Source organism: Notamacropus eugenii, chromosome 5 (genome assembly GCF_028372415.1).
Source record: "Notamacropus eugenii isolate mMacEug1 chromosome 5, mMacEug1.pri_v2, whole genome shotgun sequence".
In the NCBI taxonomy this organism is placed as follows: domain Eukaryota; kingdom Metazoa; phylum Chordata; class Mammalia; order Diprotodontia; family Macropodidae; genus Notamacropus; species Notamacropus eugenii.
In genome coordinates this window covers 44,302,425-44,315,829 of record NC_092876.1, presented here as the reverse complement: position 1 = coordinate 44,315,829, position 13,405 = coordinate 44,302,425, and the positions used below count along the sequence as shown (strand labels likewise).

The 13,405-nt window shown below is 47.3% G+C and overlaps 1 protein-coding gene across 9 annotated transcripts in view; it reads left to right on the top strand.

Moving 5' to 3' along the window:
• Nucleotides 1–13,405, top strand: part of CHD5 (chromodomain helicase DNA binding protein 5) — a 146,577-nt gene that overhangs the window by 71,761 nt on the left and 61,411 nt on the right. For all 9 annotated transcript variants that reach the window (XM_072608706.1, XM_072608709.1, XM_072608708.1 and 6 more), the window contains exons 7-12: nucleotides 3,042–3,165; nucleotides 4,302–4,468; nucleotides 5,916–6,134; nucleotides 9,901–10,107; nucleotides 10,580–10,791; nucleotides 13,153–13,284. In XM_072608706.1, the coding sequence (XP_072464807.1) occupies nucleotides 3,042–3,165; nucleotides 4,302–4,468; nucleotides 5,916–6,134; nucleotides 9,901–10,107; nucleotides 10,580–10,791; nucleotides 13,153–13,284 (1,061 nt within the window). The remainder of the gene's footprint in view (nucleotides 1–3,041; nucleotides 3,166–4,301; nucleotides 4,469–5,915; nucleotides 6,135–9,900; nucleotides 10,108–10,579; nucleotides 10,792–13,152; nucleotides 13,285–13,405) is intronic.

The following is a 13,405-nucleotide window of genomic DNA, read 5'->3' as shown; positions in this document are numbered from 1 at the left end:
CTCCATCCAGATTCCATAGCTCTTTCCCTGGAGGTGGATGGCATTTTCCATCATCAGTCTTTCAGAATTGTCTTAGATCATTGCACTGCTGAGAAGAGCCAAGTCTGTCAAAGATGGTCGTTGCACAATGGTGCTGCTACTGTGTGCAACATTCTCCTGGTTCTGCTCCCTTCACTCAGCATCAGTTCATGCAAGTCTTTCCAGGTTTTTCTGAGATCCACCTTGAGCTAATATTTTTAAAGGGCTTGGTAGTGTTTAGCACATGGTAGGTACTTAATAAATAATTGTTTTCTTCCTTCCCTTCCTCCCTCCCTCCTTCCTTCCTCTCTCCCTCCTTTCCCCTTCCTTCCTCTCTCCCTCCTTTCCTTCCTTCTCTCCCTCCCTTCCCTCCTTTCTGTCTTTCCCTCCTTTCTTCCATTGGAGCTGGACCTTGAAGCCAGCTCTTCTAAGAGGTGGAATGAGTGGCAAGGAAGTGCATTCTAGGCCAGGAGGACCATCTATCTGGTCCAGAGGAGGGAGCAGTAAGTTTGATGTCTGGCTGGAATGTAGAGTGCCTGAGGAGGAGGAATGTGAATCTATCTACAAAGATAGATTGAAGTCAGATGGTGAAGGGCTTTAAACACTAAATAGAGAGGTTTGTTTGTGTTTTACCGTAGAGGTAAGAGGGAGCCCCTGAAGCTTCTTGAAGTGGGAAGAAGCATAGTTAGCATTGTGTCAGGACTATCCACTTGGCAGCCAAGTGGATGTTGGTTTGGAAAGGAGAGAAACCAAGTGTAGTCATTTAAAGAAGGGTATCGAGGCTAGTGTTATGACTATGGAGAAGGAAAGAAATAAGCATTTATTAATCACCTACTATATGCCAGGTAATATGCTGCACACTTTACAAATATCTCATTTGATCCTCATGACAATCCTGCCAGGTAGGTGCTATTATCTCCATTTTACAGTTGAAGAAACTGAGTCAGACAGAGCGATTTGTTAGGATCACACAGCTAGTAAGTGTCTGAGGTGGGATTGAATTCAGATTTTCCTGAACACAGGCTCAGTGCTCTATCCATTGTGCCACCTAGTTATCTCTGTGGTAGAGATCTGTATGGAGGGAGAAAAGGGGCTGGGAGATAATGAGAAGGGAGAATTGGCAAGATGGGCAGCTGAGTGGATGTGGGAGGTTAGAGGACAAGTGGTCAGTGATGACTTCTAGACTTCAAGTCTGGGTGACTGGGAAGATGGTGGCACCCTTGCTAGAGAGAAGTTAGGAGAGGGGGCATCAGGAGAGAGATAATGTTTGGGTCTACAGGATGTCTAAGCAGAGGTTCCCAGCAAGCAGTGAGGATGTGAGGTGGGAGCTCAGGAGAGAGAAGGGCCTTGGACCAGTCACTTTTTTGGGGGGGAAGGGACTCTGTCCTCTTCTGTCTAGTGGGGGTGGGTGGGGAACACAAGACTGAGCTAAGTGATCTCCAGGTCTCTTTCCTGCTCTTTGCCCCAGGAGGCAGGAGGAGGACTCTAGCAGGAAGCCCTCTCCCCCACACCACTGCCCTCCCTTCCTTGTCAGTGGCTACAACATCCCGCTGCGACCCAACCCTCTGGAGTGTTCAGCTGTCGCTCTGTATAGAGCTTGTCAGAAGCCTGCCCTCCCACACCACTGTGCAGAAGGGAGAATTAGCCAGCTCTTTAATTATCTGATTATGCCTTGCTGACTTCCCAGTCTGCTTTCCATGATGTTCCTGAGGGAAAGTGGGGAGGAGAGAGCAGCTGCAAAGTAAAGTCAGGGATCCTGGCTTAGCAGGGCCAGACTGGCACCCCCTGCCCCTCCCTCAATGCCAGCTACTTTTTGATGTGGGTTTTTATTCCCACCCCCACCCCCACCCCCATTAGCACAGTGACCGAGTCTGGCAGTAGGTGAAGTATTTTAGACCCAGAGTTGCCCACCTCTGCAGAGGGAATTGTAAGATTTTGTTTCAATTTGGGGGGCTGAGCTTGGTCATATAATTACACAAAACCCAGTTTTGCTTTGTTTCAGAATTTTTTATTATAATAGCCATCACCAACATCTATCTATCATCTACCTCCCTCCCTCTTTCTTCCTCTCTCCCTCCCTCCCTTCATTTTTTCTTTCCTTTCTTCCTTCCTTCTTTCCTTTCTTCCTCCTTCCTTCTTTCCTTTCCTATCTTCCTCCTTTCTTTCCTTCTTTCTTCCTTTTTCTTTTTTCATTCCTCCATTCTTTCTACTTTTTCTTCTCTCTCTTCCTTTTTTCTCTATTTTTTGGCATTAATTTTTTTAAAATGTTGAATTTCAAATTCTCTCTCTTCCCCTGCCGCTACCCCACCCATTGAGAAAGAAAACAATAGATATTAATTATGCTCAAGTCTTTATTAAGAGCTTATTGAACGCTTCTAATTCCCCCTTGACACATGCAAATCCCACCACTGACCGGAGCTCGGTGACCTTGGGCTAGTCACTTACCCTCTGTGCCTCAGGTCACTCCCTAGGATTTATCTATTTACCAAACTGTCTAATGTCTGTGTTTTTGTCTTCCTCATTAGAATGTAAGCCCCTTGTAAATAGGGATTGTTCCATTTGTTGTATTTGTAGCACCAGCACCTGGCACAATGCCTGGCACGTAGTAGGAGCTTAATAAATACTCATTGATTGATTGATTGCTGCAGAAGAAACAGGGGGGAACTCTACTGTCCAGAAATTTGCAATGTAGTTGGGAAATAGGACCACTTGATGGCACCATAGTGCAGAGCCCAAATCTGGCCTCAGATACTTACTAGCTCTGTGACTCTGGGCAAGTCACTTCACCTCTGTTTGCCTCAGTTTCCTTAACTGTAAAATAAGGATAATAACAGCACCTACCTCCCAGGGTTGTTGGGAGGGTCAAATGGGCCAATATTTGTAAAGCACTTAGTGAAGTGCCTGCTTCATAGTAGGTGATTAATAAATGCTGGTTCTTCCCCGCCGCCGCACCCCCCCCCCCCAAACTCCCTACCTCCCACATCAAGCCTTCTCTGCCACGTTCCTGTCCTTTCTCCCCACAGAGTGAGGAGGATGACCGAGAGGAGTCAGACTTTGACAGTGCCAGTATCAACAGCTCCTCCATGCGATCTGAGTGTTCTTCAGCCTTGGGCAAGAAGGGCAAGAGGAGAAGAAAGAAAAAGAGGAGTAGGAATTTGGGGGGCCAGGATGGGGATTGGGGGGTCTCTCTGCTGGTGGTTGTGGGGCTGGGGTGGTGAAGTGGGGCAGACCACTTCAGAGCTTCTGTTTCCTCATCTGTAAAATGAGGTCTGTGGACTAGACTAGACCAGATTGTCTTTTACAGCTCTAATATTTTGTGATTTTGGGTAGGGGAAAGGGGAGATGTTCATCTAAGAGATTATATATGGGGTGGACTTGGAATTTTCAAATCCCACCATTGACATTTGCCAGCAGAGTAGCTTTGGGAAAGTCACCTTCTCTGTGCTTCCAGTAATTCCCTGGAATTTGTCTACCAAACTGTAGGATTATTTGTGAAGTGTCCCAGGCTGACAAAAGAATTAGTCCTTTAAGTGTTTAGAGTATGGCAGGGGTCTAGGAAAGGCCAAAAATACTTGGACAGATCCTCCTACCCCATGCTCACCAGGAGCTGCTGAAGAAACTAGACCTCTAGTTAAGAAACCCCTGTTCCCTAGGCTCTGCCTCTTACTGTCTGTGTGACCCGGGGCAGGTCGCTTACTTTTTATGGGCCTTAGTTTCCCCATCTGTAAAATGAAGAGGCTAGACTAGATGATCTCCAAGCCCTTTTCTTCTCTAAGGGCTTTCTCCCACTGTTAAATAAGTGAAGCTCACTTTCACACCTTTCCTTTCTATTGATTTGGAATGTCACAACCCACATCTATAGCTTCCAAGTCAAAGAATAAAAAATATTGTGAGCAGTTGGAAAGAATCCAAAGATCAAGGAGTCCCAGGCAGGATCACACAAGACAGGGCAGCTGCCCTTCATCCTGTCTCCTCTCATCACTGCCTCTCCTCCAGGCTTGCTCTTTCCATCTCCTCAATGAACCAATCATAAGTTTATTCGCAATGAAGTTGTTAGACGTGGAAATTGTCAGTTTGAACTCCTAAAGGAAGGTGGAAAATATTCAATTCAAAGAAGTGACTTACAAATAGTAGAATTTCAGTCTCCCACAGGGGTGGGGGTGGAGTTTTTGGATTGGTTTCTGTTTGGGGGGCCTAGTGCCCCTGAGGTCACATTTGTAGGTGGGGATGGGGCAGGGCCAGCCTTGACCACTTTCTCTGTCTGCTTCTCGGGGGGCCTTCAGTTGAGGATGGGGATGGCTATGAGACAGACCATCAGGATTACTGTGAGGTGTGCCAGCAAGGAGGAGAGATCATCTTGTGCGATACGTGCCCCCGGGCCTACCACTTGGTATGTCTGGATCCAGAGATGGAGAAGGCTCCAGAGGGCAAATGGAGCTGCCCCCACTGTGTAAGTGTGACCTCCTGGCCCCTCAGGATGGGAATCCCCAACCCTAATTCACTCTAATGTCCCAGAAGCCTGCAGGTTTGGGGAGACCTGGGGGTGACGTTACTGAGGCCTGAGTGCTGTGCTGCTTTAGGTTGGAGCGTTTGGGGATATATATGGCCCTTGTTCAGGGCCAGGTGATGGGGACTCAGATGGGAGACTCATCTCCTGACTCACTGATGGAGTAGGAACGGCCCTGGCTAGGGAGTCCAGGAATCAGGGCTCAGATCGCATCTCTGATGCTTACGACTTGTGTGACCTTGAGTAAATCACTTCCCTTCTCATTTATAAAATTAGGTGTTTGGGTTAGATGACCTCTAAAGACCTTTCCATAGTATAAACCCAGCAGCCCCCCAAAGCTAACCTAATATTTGCTGCTGCTGTTTAGTTGTGACCAGTGGCCCACACTGTCCATGGGGTTTTCTTGGCAAAGATATGGAGTGGTTTATCATCTTCCCCAGTGGAGTAAGGCAACCAGAGGTTAAGTGACTTGCCCAAGGTTACACAGCTTGTAAGTGTCTGAGGTCAGATTTGAATTCAGATCTTCCTGGCTCCAGGCCCGGAACTATATCTACTGAGCCATCTAGCTAGCCAACCATCTTAAGCTGCCTTGGACTAGGGAGACCATGGTCTCATTGTCCTCGGTCCTGGACACATCACATCAATAGTTCTTTGCAGATTGAGTTCTGAGAATCATGTTTTGGGAAGGACATTGATATGGATCAGTTAAAAGAACTGGGGATGTATAGGATAGAGAAGAGAAGTCTGGGCTAGAGGTAAGGGGAGACATGATAGACAAGTGTTTGAAGAGCTGTCTTTCAGGAAGGAGATTGTTCTATTGTCCTGAGAGAGAATCAGGGTCCATGGATGGAAATTACAAAGAGATGGATTTAGGTTCAATGTTAGGAAAGACTTCCCTCCATTTAGAGCTGCCCCAGAGTGGAATGGGAGGATAGCTCTGAGAGGTAGTGAGCTCCCCATCCCTGGAGAACTTCAAGCAGAGGATGGATGACCTCCTGTTGGGGATGTTGTCATGGGGGATTCTTGCCTTGACAGTCCCTTCCAACGCTGCCATTCTCCACCCTCATTTTCCCCTTTGCAGCAGGCTCTTGTGCAGAAACTCAGATTCTGAATGTGGTGGTCTCCATATCCTAAGCTTAGGTTTCCCAGTCATAGCACCTTTGCTGGGCTAGCTTTGTCTCCAGCAAAGAAAGAGGTCTTCTTCATCAGAGGTCCCCAGCCCCAAACTTGTGGGTGTGGGGTGGTGTCTAACTCTAAAGGAAGGGTTGGGAGAGATGGAATCTGGGAAGTCTGTGGGCTCTTTGAAGTTGCTCTTGAGCCAGGGCAGTGGGTAATTGTCCCTTATTCTAGAGCAGCCAGGTCCCAGGGAGCCCCTTCTCTCCCCATGCAGGAGAAGGAAGGCATCCAGTGGGAGCCAAAGGATGATGATGATGATGATGATGAGGGGGGCGAGGAGGAAGAGGACGACCACATGGAATTCTGCCGTGTCTGCAAGGATGGGGGAGAGCTCCTCTGCTGTGATACCTGCCCCTCGTCCTATCACCTGCACTGCCTGAACCCCCCGCTGCCCGAAATCCCAAATGGTGAATGGCTCTGTCCACGCTGTACAGTGAGTGTTGTACCCATTCATCGCCCCTAGCCTCCTGGCTCCCAGCCCTGCGAGGTTTGGGGGCTCTGCCACCTTCTCTTCCACTCCAATCCAGGACTAGGTATTCAGTGGGAGGTCCCTGGCCTGGGAATTATGGAGGGAGGGGCACCATGGTCTGGGGAAAGGGAATGGGGTTTGGGACCAGAGGCGTCCTTGTCTGCTCTTTACTGCCTCCGTGACTGTGGGGAACTCACTTAGCCATTTCTCTTTCTAGCCTCAGTTTCTTCTGCTGTAAAATGAAGGGTATTGGAGCCGATGAGCTTTAAGTGTTTTCAGCTCTGACATTATTGTTTTAGGCTATGTCCAGCTCTGTCATCCTGTGTTCTAAGGGCCTTTCCAGCCCTGAGACATCCTGTGTTCTAAGGCCCCTCACAACTCTAACATTCTGTGTTCTAATGGCCTTCCCAGCTCTGTCATCCTGTGTTCTAAGGACCCTCCCAACTCTGACATCCTGTGTTCTAAGGGCCTTCTCAACTCTGACATCCTGTGTTCTAAGGGCCCTCCTAACTCTGACATCCTGTGTTCTAAGGGCCCTCCCAGCTCTGACATTCCGTGTTCTAAGGGCCTGACAGTTTGTGTTCTAAGGCCCTTCTATCCTTATCACTCTGGTTCTATTACTTTTCTCTGTAATGAACGATGGGAAGCGCTGCTCTGACAGACCAACAGTCACCTCTCTTGCAAGACTCTAAGAAAGAGGAACACGAGAGAGCTTTGTAAATGGAGCCAAGCTACATTTTCACATTTGGCCCGACCCTATGGCAGAGCATGGGGGTGTCTGGGGCTCAAATCTGGATGTCAGCCGAGGGAAAAAGGGCCCTCGTGTTCTCTCTTTACCCTTTGCTTTTTCCAATGAGCAAGTATTTGTTTTCTCTCTCTCCTCCCTCCCCCCACCTTGCATTGGGGGAAAAAAAGACAGACATACACCATCAGACATTGGCCATGTCCCAAAGTCTGTGTCTTCTTGTGCAGCCTGGGTCCATCCCCCCTTCACAAGGCCTGTCTTTGCTTCTCCTCTGAACCTTTTGCAGCTTGGAGATGCTGGAGTGGGGGACCGCAGGACCCTAGATGTACTGAATGTGGCCCCTGGGCTGGCAGAGGTGGCAAGGCTGGTCCTTGTTCCCCCATGTGGATGCCCCTGAGCATCCTCGGGCCCATCCGCCTGTCTACAGTCCACCTGCCACCCTTAAAGGGCTCCCATGGGGGAGAGGAGACAAATGGGCCAGCCAATTCCTACTACTCACCTCGAGAATCATGAGATTAGATGTCAGCCCTGACCCAATGCATCTCCTCCTGAGAGAGGTGGTTCTGTCAGCAGGCAGGGTTGCCTAGTGATTTGTGCTACCCACACAGGGTGATTTTAATATGAGCTATGGAGGGAGGACACATGGATTATTTCCTTGGGCATTTGCCAGATTCAAGGGACTGCTTCTACCTGGGGGAGTGGGGTGGGGGAAGAGTCTGGGGAGGAAGGGAGAGACTGGTCTACAAATCAGAGCTCTCCCCTATGTCTCCTCACCTCCCTAGACCTCAGGCATCCTGCCCACCCTGCTGTGTCTATCTTCTCTAGCATGTGTGTGTGTGTGCACTCATGGGCCCACACCGGTGTATAAAATAACATCAGAGGACTTTTCTCATTCTTGCTGATATCCTCTTACGCTTTTCCTGGTTTCTAAGGATGAATAGAAGACTTGGGCTTGGCTTAAATCTCTTTCCCTTTTGAGCATTTCCTGGGGTCAAATCCTGCCTCCAACAGAAGTTACTTGCTGCGTGACCATGGACAAGTCATGTAACTTCTGGACCTCAGTTTCCTCCTCTGTAAAGGGAAGGGGTTGATTTCAGTGACTTCTAAGGTCCTGTCCATGTGTCTCTGCTCCCCATTAGGAACAGGAATCAAATCCTCCACCTCAGTGAGGTCGATCCTCCTGGCACTCCAGCTGGTGTCTCTTCCATTTCCTTGCTTTCTCGAGATCAGCTCACTTTGGCCATGTAGATATGAGGACTTACTCTAATGGGATCAGCTGCATGGCATCATGGGTAGAATGCTGGGCTTGGAGTCAGAAAGGCCTGAGTTCAAATTCCATCTCAGGCACTCATTCTTTGGAATGGCAGCATGGGGCAGTAGAAAGGTTTGTAATTAGGAAGACCTGAGTTTGACTTCCAGCTCAAACACTTAGTAGCTGTGTTACCCTGGACAAGTCCTTACCCTCCTCAGTTTCCTCATCTGTAAAATGGGGGGATGATAATATTAATAGCACTTACTCATGGGGTTGTTGGGACAGTCAAATGAAAATGACCATTTAAGCGCTTTACAAACCTTGAAGTACTCGAGAGATGTATGTTGTTCTAGGTCACCTTGGCATACAGTGGACCCCGCTCTCTCATACAGCAAGTAGGAACATTCTAGACTTTGCCCCTGCTATGGGTAGGTGCAGAAGGGACCCTGTCTCTGTGACCCTGCTGGTTCCCTGCACCTCCAGTTGCTTCTGGGATGTTGCCATCTTCCTGAAGAGGGAGAAGAGTGGGATGGAGGAAAGAGCCCTAGATGAGATGTCAGGATACCTGAGCTCTTGTCCCATGTCTACCACTAACCGACTTTGTAATCTTAAGGAAGTCACTTCAACTCGGTGTCCTTGTCTGTCAAATGGGAGTAACAGTCCAGGGGCTCAGAAAGAGTCTTTGGCTTAGAGTCAGAACTCAGCTACTTATACTAGCTCTCTGTGATCTTGGGCAAGACCTTTCACCTCACTAGGCCTCAGTCTCCTCATGATGACATGATTTTTGAAGATATCTTCTAGTTATTAAATCTGTGATCTATCATCCTTGCCTTTGCTCAGGAGTGGAGGTGGTAAAATGAGAATGATAAAAGACCTAGAGTCAAAAAGACCTGAGTTCAAATCCAGCCTTAAACTCTGACTAGCTGTGTGACCCTGGGCAAGTCCCTTAACTTCTGTTTGCTTCAGTTTCCTTATCTTTGAAACGGAGATAATAATAGTATCTACTTCCCAGTGTTATTGTAAGGATCAAGTGAGATAGTAATTGTAAAGTGTTTAACAAACCTTAAAGCACCATTCAAGCTATAACATGAAATGAAAGTGTGAAAGTGCTTTAAAGTAATCCATTCATGTTGTGCTTCAACCTTTAACTAAGGGTGTTAACCTATGTCATTCTCCTTCCATTTGTAGTATAACCTTATGAGGTAGGTAGAACAAGTATTACCATTCTGATTTTACAGATGAGAAAACAGGACACTACAGGTCAAATGACTTGGCCAAGATCACACAGTTAGTAAGGTCAGAGGCAGGATTTGGACCCAGGTCCTCTAAGTTCAATATTCTTACTCCTATCCTGCCCCGTGCTGCCCCAACTGAAGCATTAACAATTCTGTGTACATGTCTGGGCCATGAAGTTGACAAACATTTTATGAATAACTGCTAGGTGCCTGGTCTGAGTTTTTAATGATTGTAATAGAAAAACAGAGTAGGCAAGTCTTCCTTCCTTCCTTCCTTCCTTCCTTCCTTCCTTCCTTCCTTCCTTCCTTCCTTCCTTCCTTCCTTCCTTCCTTCCTTCCTTCCTTCCTTCCTTCCTTCCTTCCCTTCCTTCCATCAGGTGCTACAGGACCTTTTCAGGGCTGGTCCAAGGAGGGTGATCCCATCTTGGGTCTGAGGAAGGATGTTCCAGACCTGGGTGCTAAATAGTTGAGGTTGCCCCTTTTCTTTTTTGTCTTCAGTGCCCCCCCTTGAAAGGGAAAGTCCAAAGGATCCTGCACTGGAAATGGACTGAGCCGCCTGCCCCCTTCATCACTGTGCTGCCCCCGCCTGATGCTGACCCCGGCATCCCTCCGCCCAAACCTCTGGAGGGCATCCCTGAGCGGGAATTCTTTGTGAAGTGGGCTGGACTGTCTTATTGGCATTGTTCCTGGGTGAAGGAGCTGCAGGTGAGGAGGAGGAAGAGGAAAGGGAGGGAAGGGAAGGGATGAAAGGGAAAGGGGTGTGTGGCATGTGACACCCCGGTGAACCTAGGGCTGCCGGGCTAGGAATGCATCCTGCCTGCCACAGCTCAGTCATCATCAATCAACCAGCATTTAGGTGCCTACTATGTGCCAGGCACATAGAGAGACCATCATTCTCAAATACAATGAGATAAATCCTAGTTGCAAAGAGCTTGCATCCTACACCTCCAAATACAGTCTTAGAAAAGGGGGAGATCCGTGGGGAGGGAGCTGAAAGGAGGGGAACTTCAGGTTCTTTTGATCTCTCCCTTGGCCCCTGTGTCTTTGGCTAAGGGTGCAGAAGCAGTACCTCTGTCTGAGCCAGGGATGAGGGTGTCTTTCTTTGAGCTGGGCAGGGGATGTCTCTGTCCAAGTCCTGGGGGCCTTCTTGACCTTGCCTCTCTGCCCTGGGGATCAGCTGGAGCTGTATCACACGGTCATGTATCGAAACTACCAAAGGAAGAATGATATGGATGAACCGCCCCCCTTTGACTATGGCTCTGGAGACGAGGAGGGCAAAAGCGAGAAGCGGAAAAACAAGGATCCCCACTATGCCAAGATGGAGGAGAGATTTTATCGCTATGGGATCAAGCCCGAGTGGATGATGATTCACCGAATCCTGAACCACAGGTGAGAGGGGTGAAGAGGATGGGGAGGAGACCCCATGCTGCTGCTTCAGCATCTGACTTGCAGTCAGAACATTGAATTAACTGAGGCAAGGAAGTGGATGAATATATTTTAGGAAGAAAGGTCGAAACAGGGTTTAACGAAATTCCCTCATTTTCTTAGACTCTCCTGCCCCGCAAACTTTACCTGCCCTCACTTAAAATTTGCATTTCTTCTAGTATCTGGTTTCATGTCCTTCAAAGCCATAACTAGGGTGGGCAACCGGGGTGCTGAAATTTAGAGGGTGCTGTTGTTAGCATGTTTAACAGGTAGAAGAAACAACTGAATTTAACACTTGTTTTATTAACAGCCCAGCACATAGTAGGTTCTTAATAAATGGTGATTGAATCAAAAAAAATTTTTTTTTGATGTCTGGCAACTACAACTCATCCCAGGGCCTTATGTTCACACAGGCTCATATCTTGAGGTCTTCTCCCTTTAGCTTTGGTTACTTACCTGAATCTGTGTTAAAATTTTGATATTAAAGACTTGCTAATTAGGTCTCTGCTGCCCTGGAAGTTCTTTCTTTGCCTAACTTAAGTGCCACTATACTGAAGGGTTTCAGTTCTTCTCTTTGGGAACACAGCCTAGGGGAGGGGAAACCCAAGCCCCATCAAACCAAGACTCATGATTTTTACCTTTATTAAACTGCACAAACAAAGCACAGATTGTAATTCTGCCCCCCACCCCCAACCCAAAGCTGGACAGGTGAATTTTCCAAAAATATATTACCCCAAAGCCTTGATAACTGCTAATTATTTATTGAAAAATCCATAAATTTCCCTGGTCACAAGGCAATCAGTCTTACTCTTATTGATTTCAGGGCTTGGTGCAACCATTACTCATTCAAACCATTCTCACCTGTCTCTGCTTTTCTGTGGAAGTCATTAATTTCTTTCCATGAATCTTGCAGGCCTGTGTCACATGCATTTTGGGCACATGCCAGAGGCCCCTAATGTCCATCCTCACTGTCACAAAGAGACGTTGCCTGGTGTTTGATTCAATCAATCAATCAAGTGCCTACTATGTGCCACGCACTGTTCTAGGGAATATGAAAAACAAAATTGAAAGAGGCCTTACCCTCAAGGAGCTGATACTTTACTAGAGGGAGAAGGACCAACACATATCTAGGCAAGATATGTGCAAAATAAACAAAAAGCCAAAGTCAATTCAGAATTGGGGAGTGGGCACCCTAATATTTAGGGGTGTGGGCTAGGGAAGGCCTCATGAAGGATGTGGCATTTCAGCTGAACCTAGAACATCCTAGGTAAAGGCATGGAGGTTGGAGATGGGGTGGTTGTTTGTCTTTCATTCTCCAAGAGGACCAAGATATCAGGAAGGTGATGTCATGATTTGCAAATGAATTGGATGTCAGTGAGGGAGAGCTGTGCAGAGCCATCAGCCTCAGTGTCTCCTCCAGAGCCATCTAGGTCCAAGGGCTAGATATAGATCAGGAAGACTGGAGAACATCAAGGGGAAGGCAGTTAGGTGGCGAAGTAGATAAGAGTGCTGGACCTAGAGTCAGGAAGACCCGAGTTCAAATCTGACCTCAGACACAATAGCTGTATGATCCTGGGCAGGTCACTTAACCATATTGACTTCAACTTCCTCAACTATAAAATGAGCTGGAGAAGGAGATGACAAACCACTCCAGTGTCTTTGCCAAGAAAACTCCAAAAGGATACCCTTAACATTAATGATAATAAGGATGATATTAAGGTTTACAAATCGCTTCCCATGTTATCTCATCTGATCCTCCCAACTCCTCTGTGAGGTCCATATTATTATATCCCGCATCACAGATGGAGAGGTTAATTGGCTTGTCATGGTTCAAACAGTTAAGCAAATGTCTAAGACAGTATTTGAACTCAGCACTTTATCTACTATTGACATACTTTCATTTGCTGGGTCATAGGAAGGGACCTTAGAGATTATTTTATCTAGTCTCATTTTACAGAAGATTTTACATTAATTCTACAAATATTTAGGCCCCTAAGACCAAATCCTTTATTTGACAGATGAGGAAAACTGAGGTCAAGAGACTTATTCAGGGTCACACAGCTAGTAGATGCCAGAGGCAAGATTTGAATCTAGCTCTTTCTGACTCCAGAGTTCTATCTGTGTGTCCTTCTCAGGTTACAGTAGCATACATTTGCTTAATAAAATTTGCTTCTGTATCCCCTGGGCTATTGAGAAAGTGTATTATAAACTGGAAAGCCCTGTGCTCATGTAAAATCTTGATGTACGCTTCCTCCTCCTGCCCCCATATACACATACCCCCTCAGGCTTGGACCAAACATACATGCCTGTTTGGTTCTGTTGCAGCTTTGACAAGAAGGGGGATGTGCATTATCTGATCAAATGGAAGGACCTCCCCTATGACCAGTGTACCTGGGAGATTGATGATATTGACATACCCTACTATGAGAACCTGAAACAGGGCTATTGGAACCACAGGTACCTCTGTGGGGCTGGGCTGGGGGTTGGGGGTTCTGGGACAGGTGTGGCCACCACTGGATTCTCATCTCTCTGGGTCTAGCCCCTCTGTCTCTCTCTCTTTCTCTGTCTCTGTCTCTCC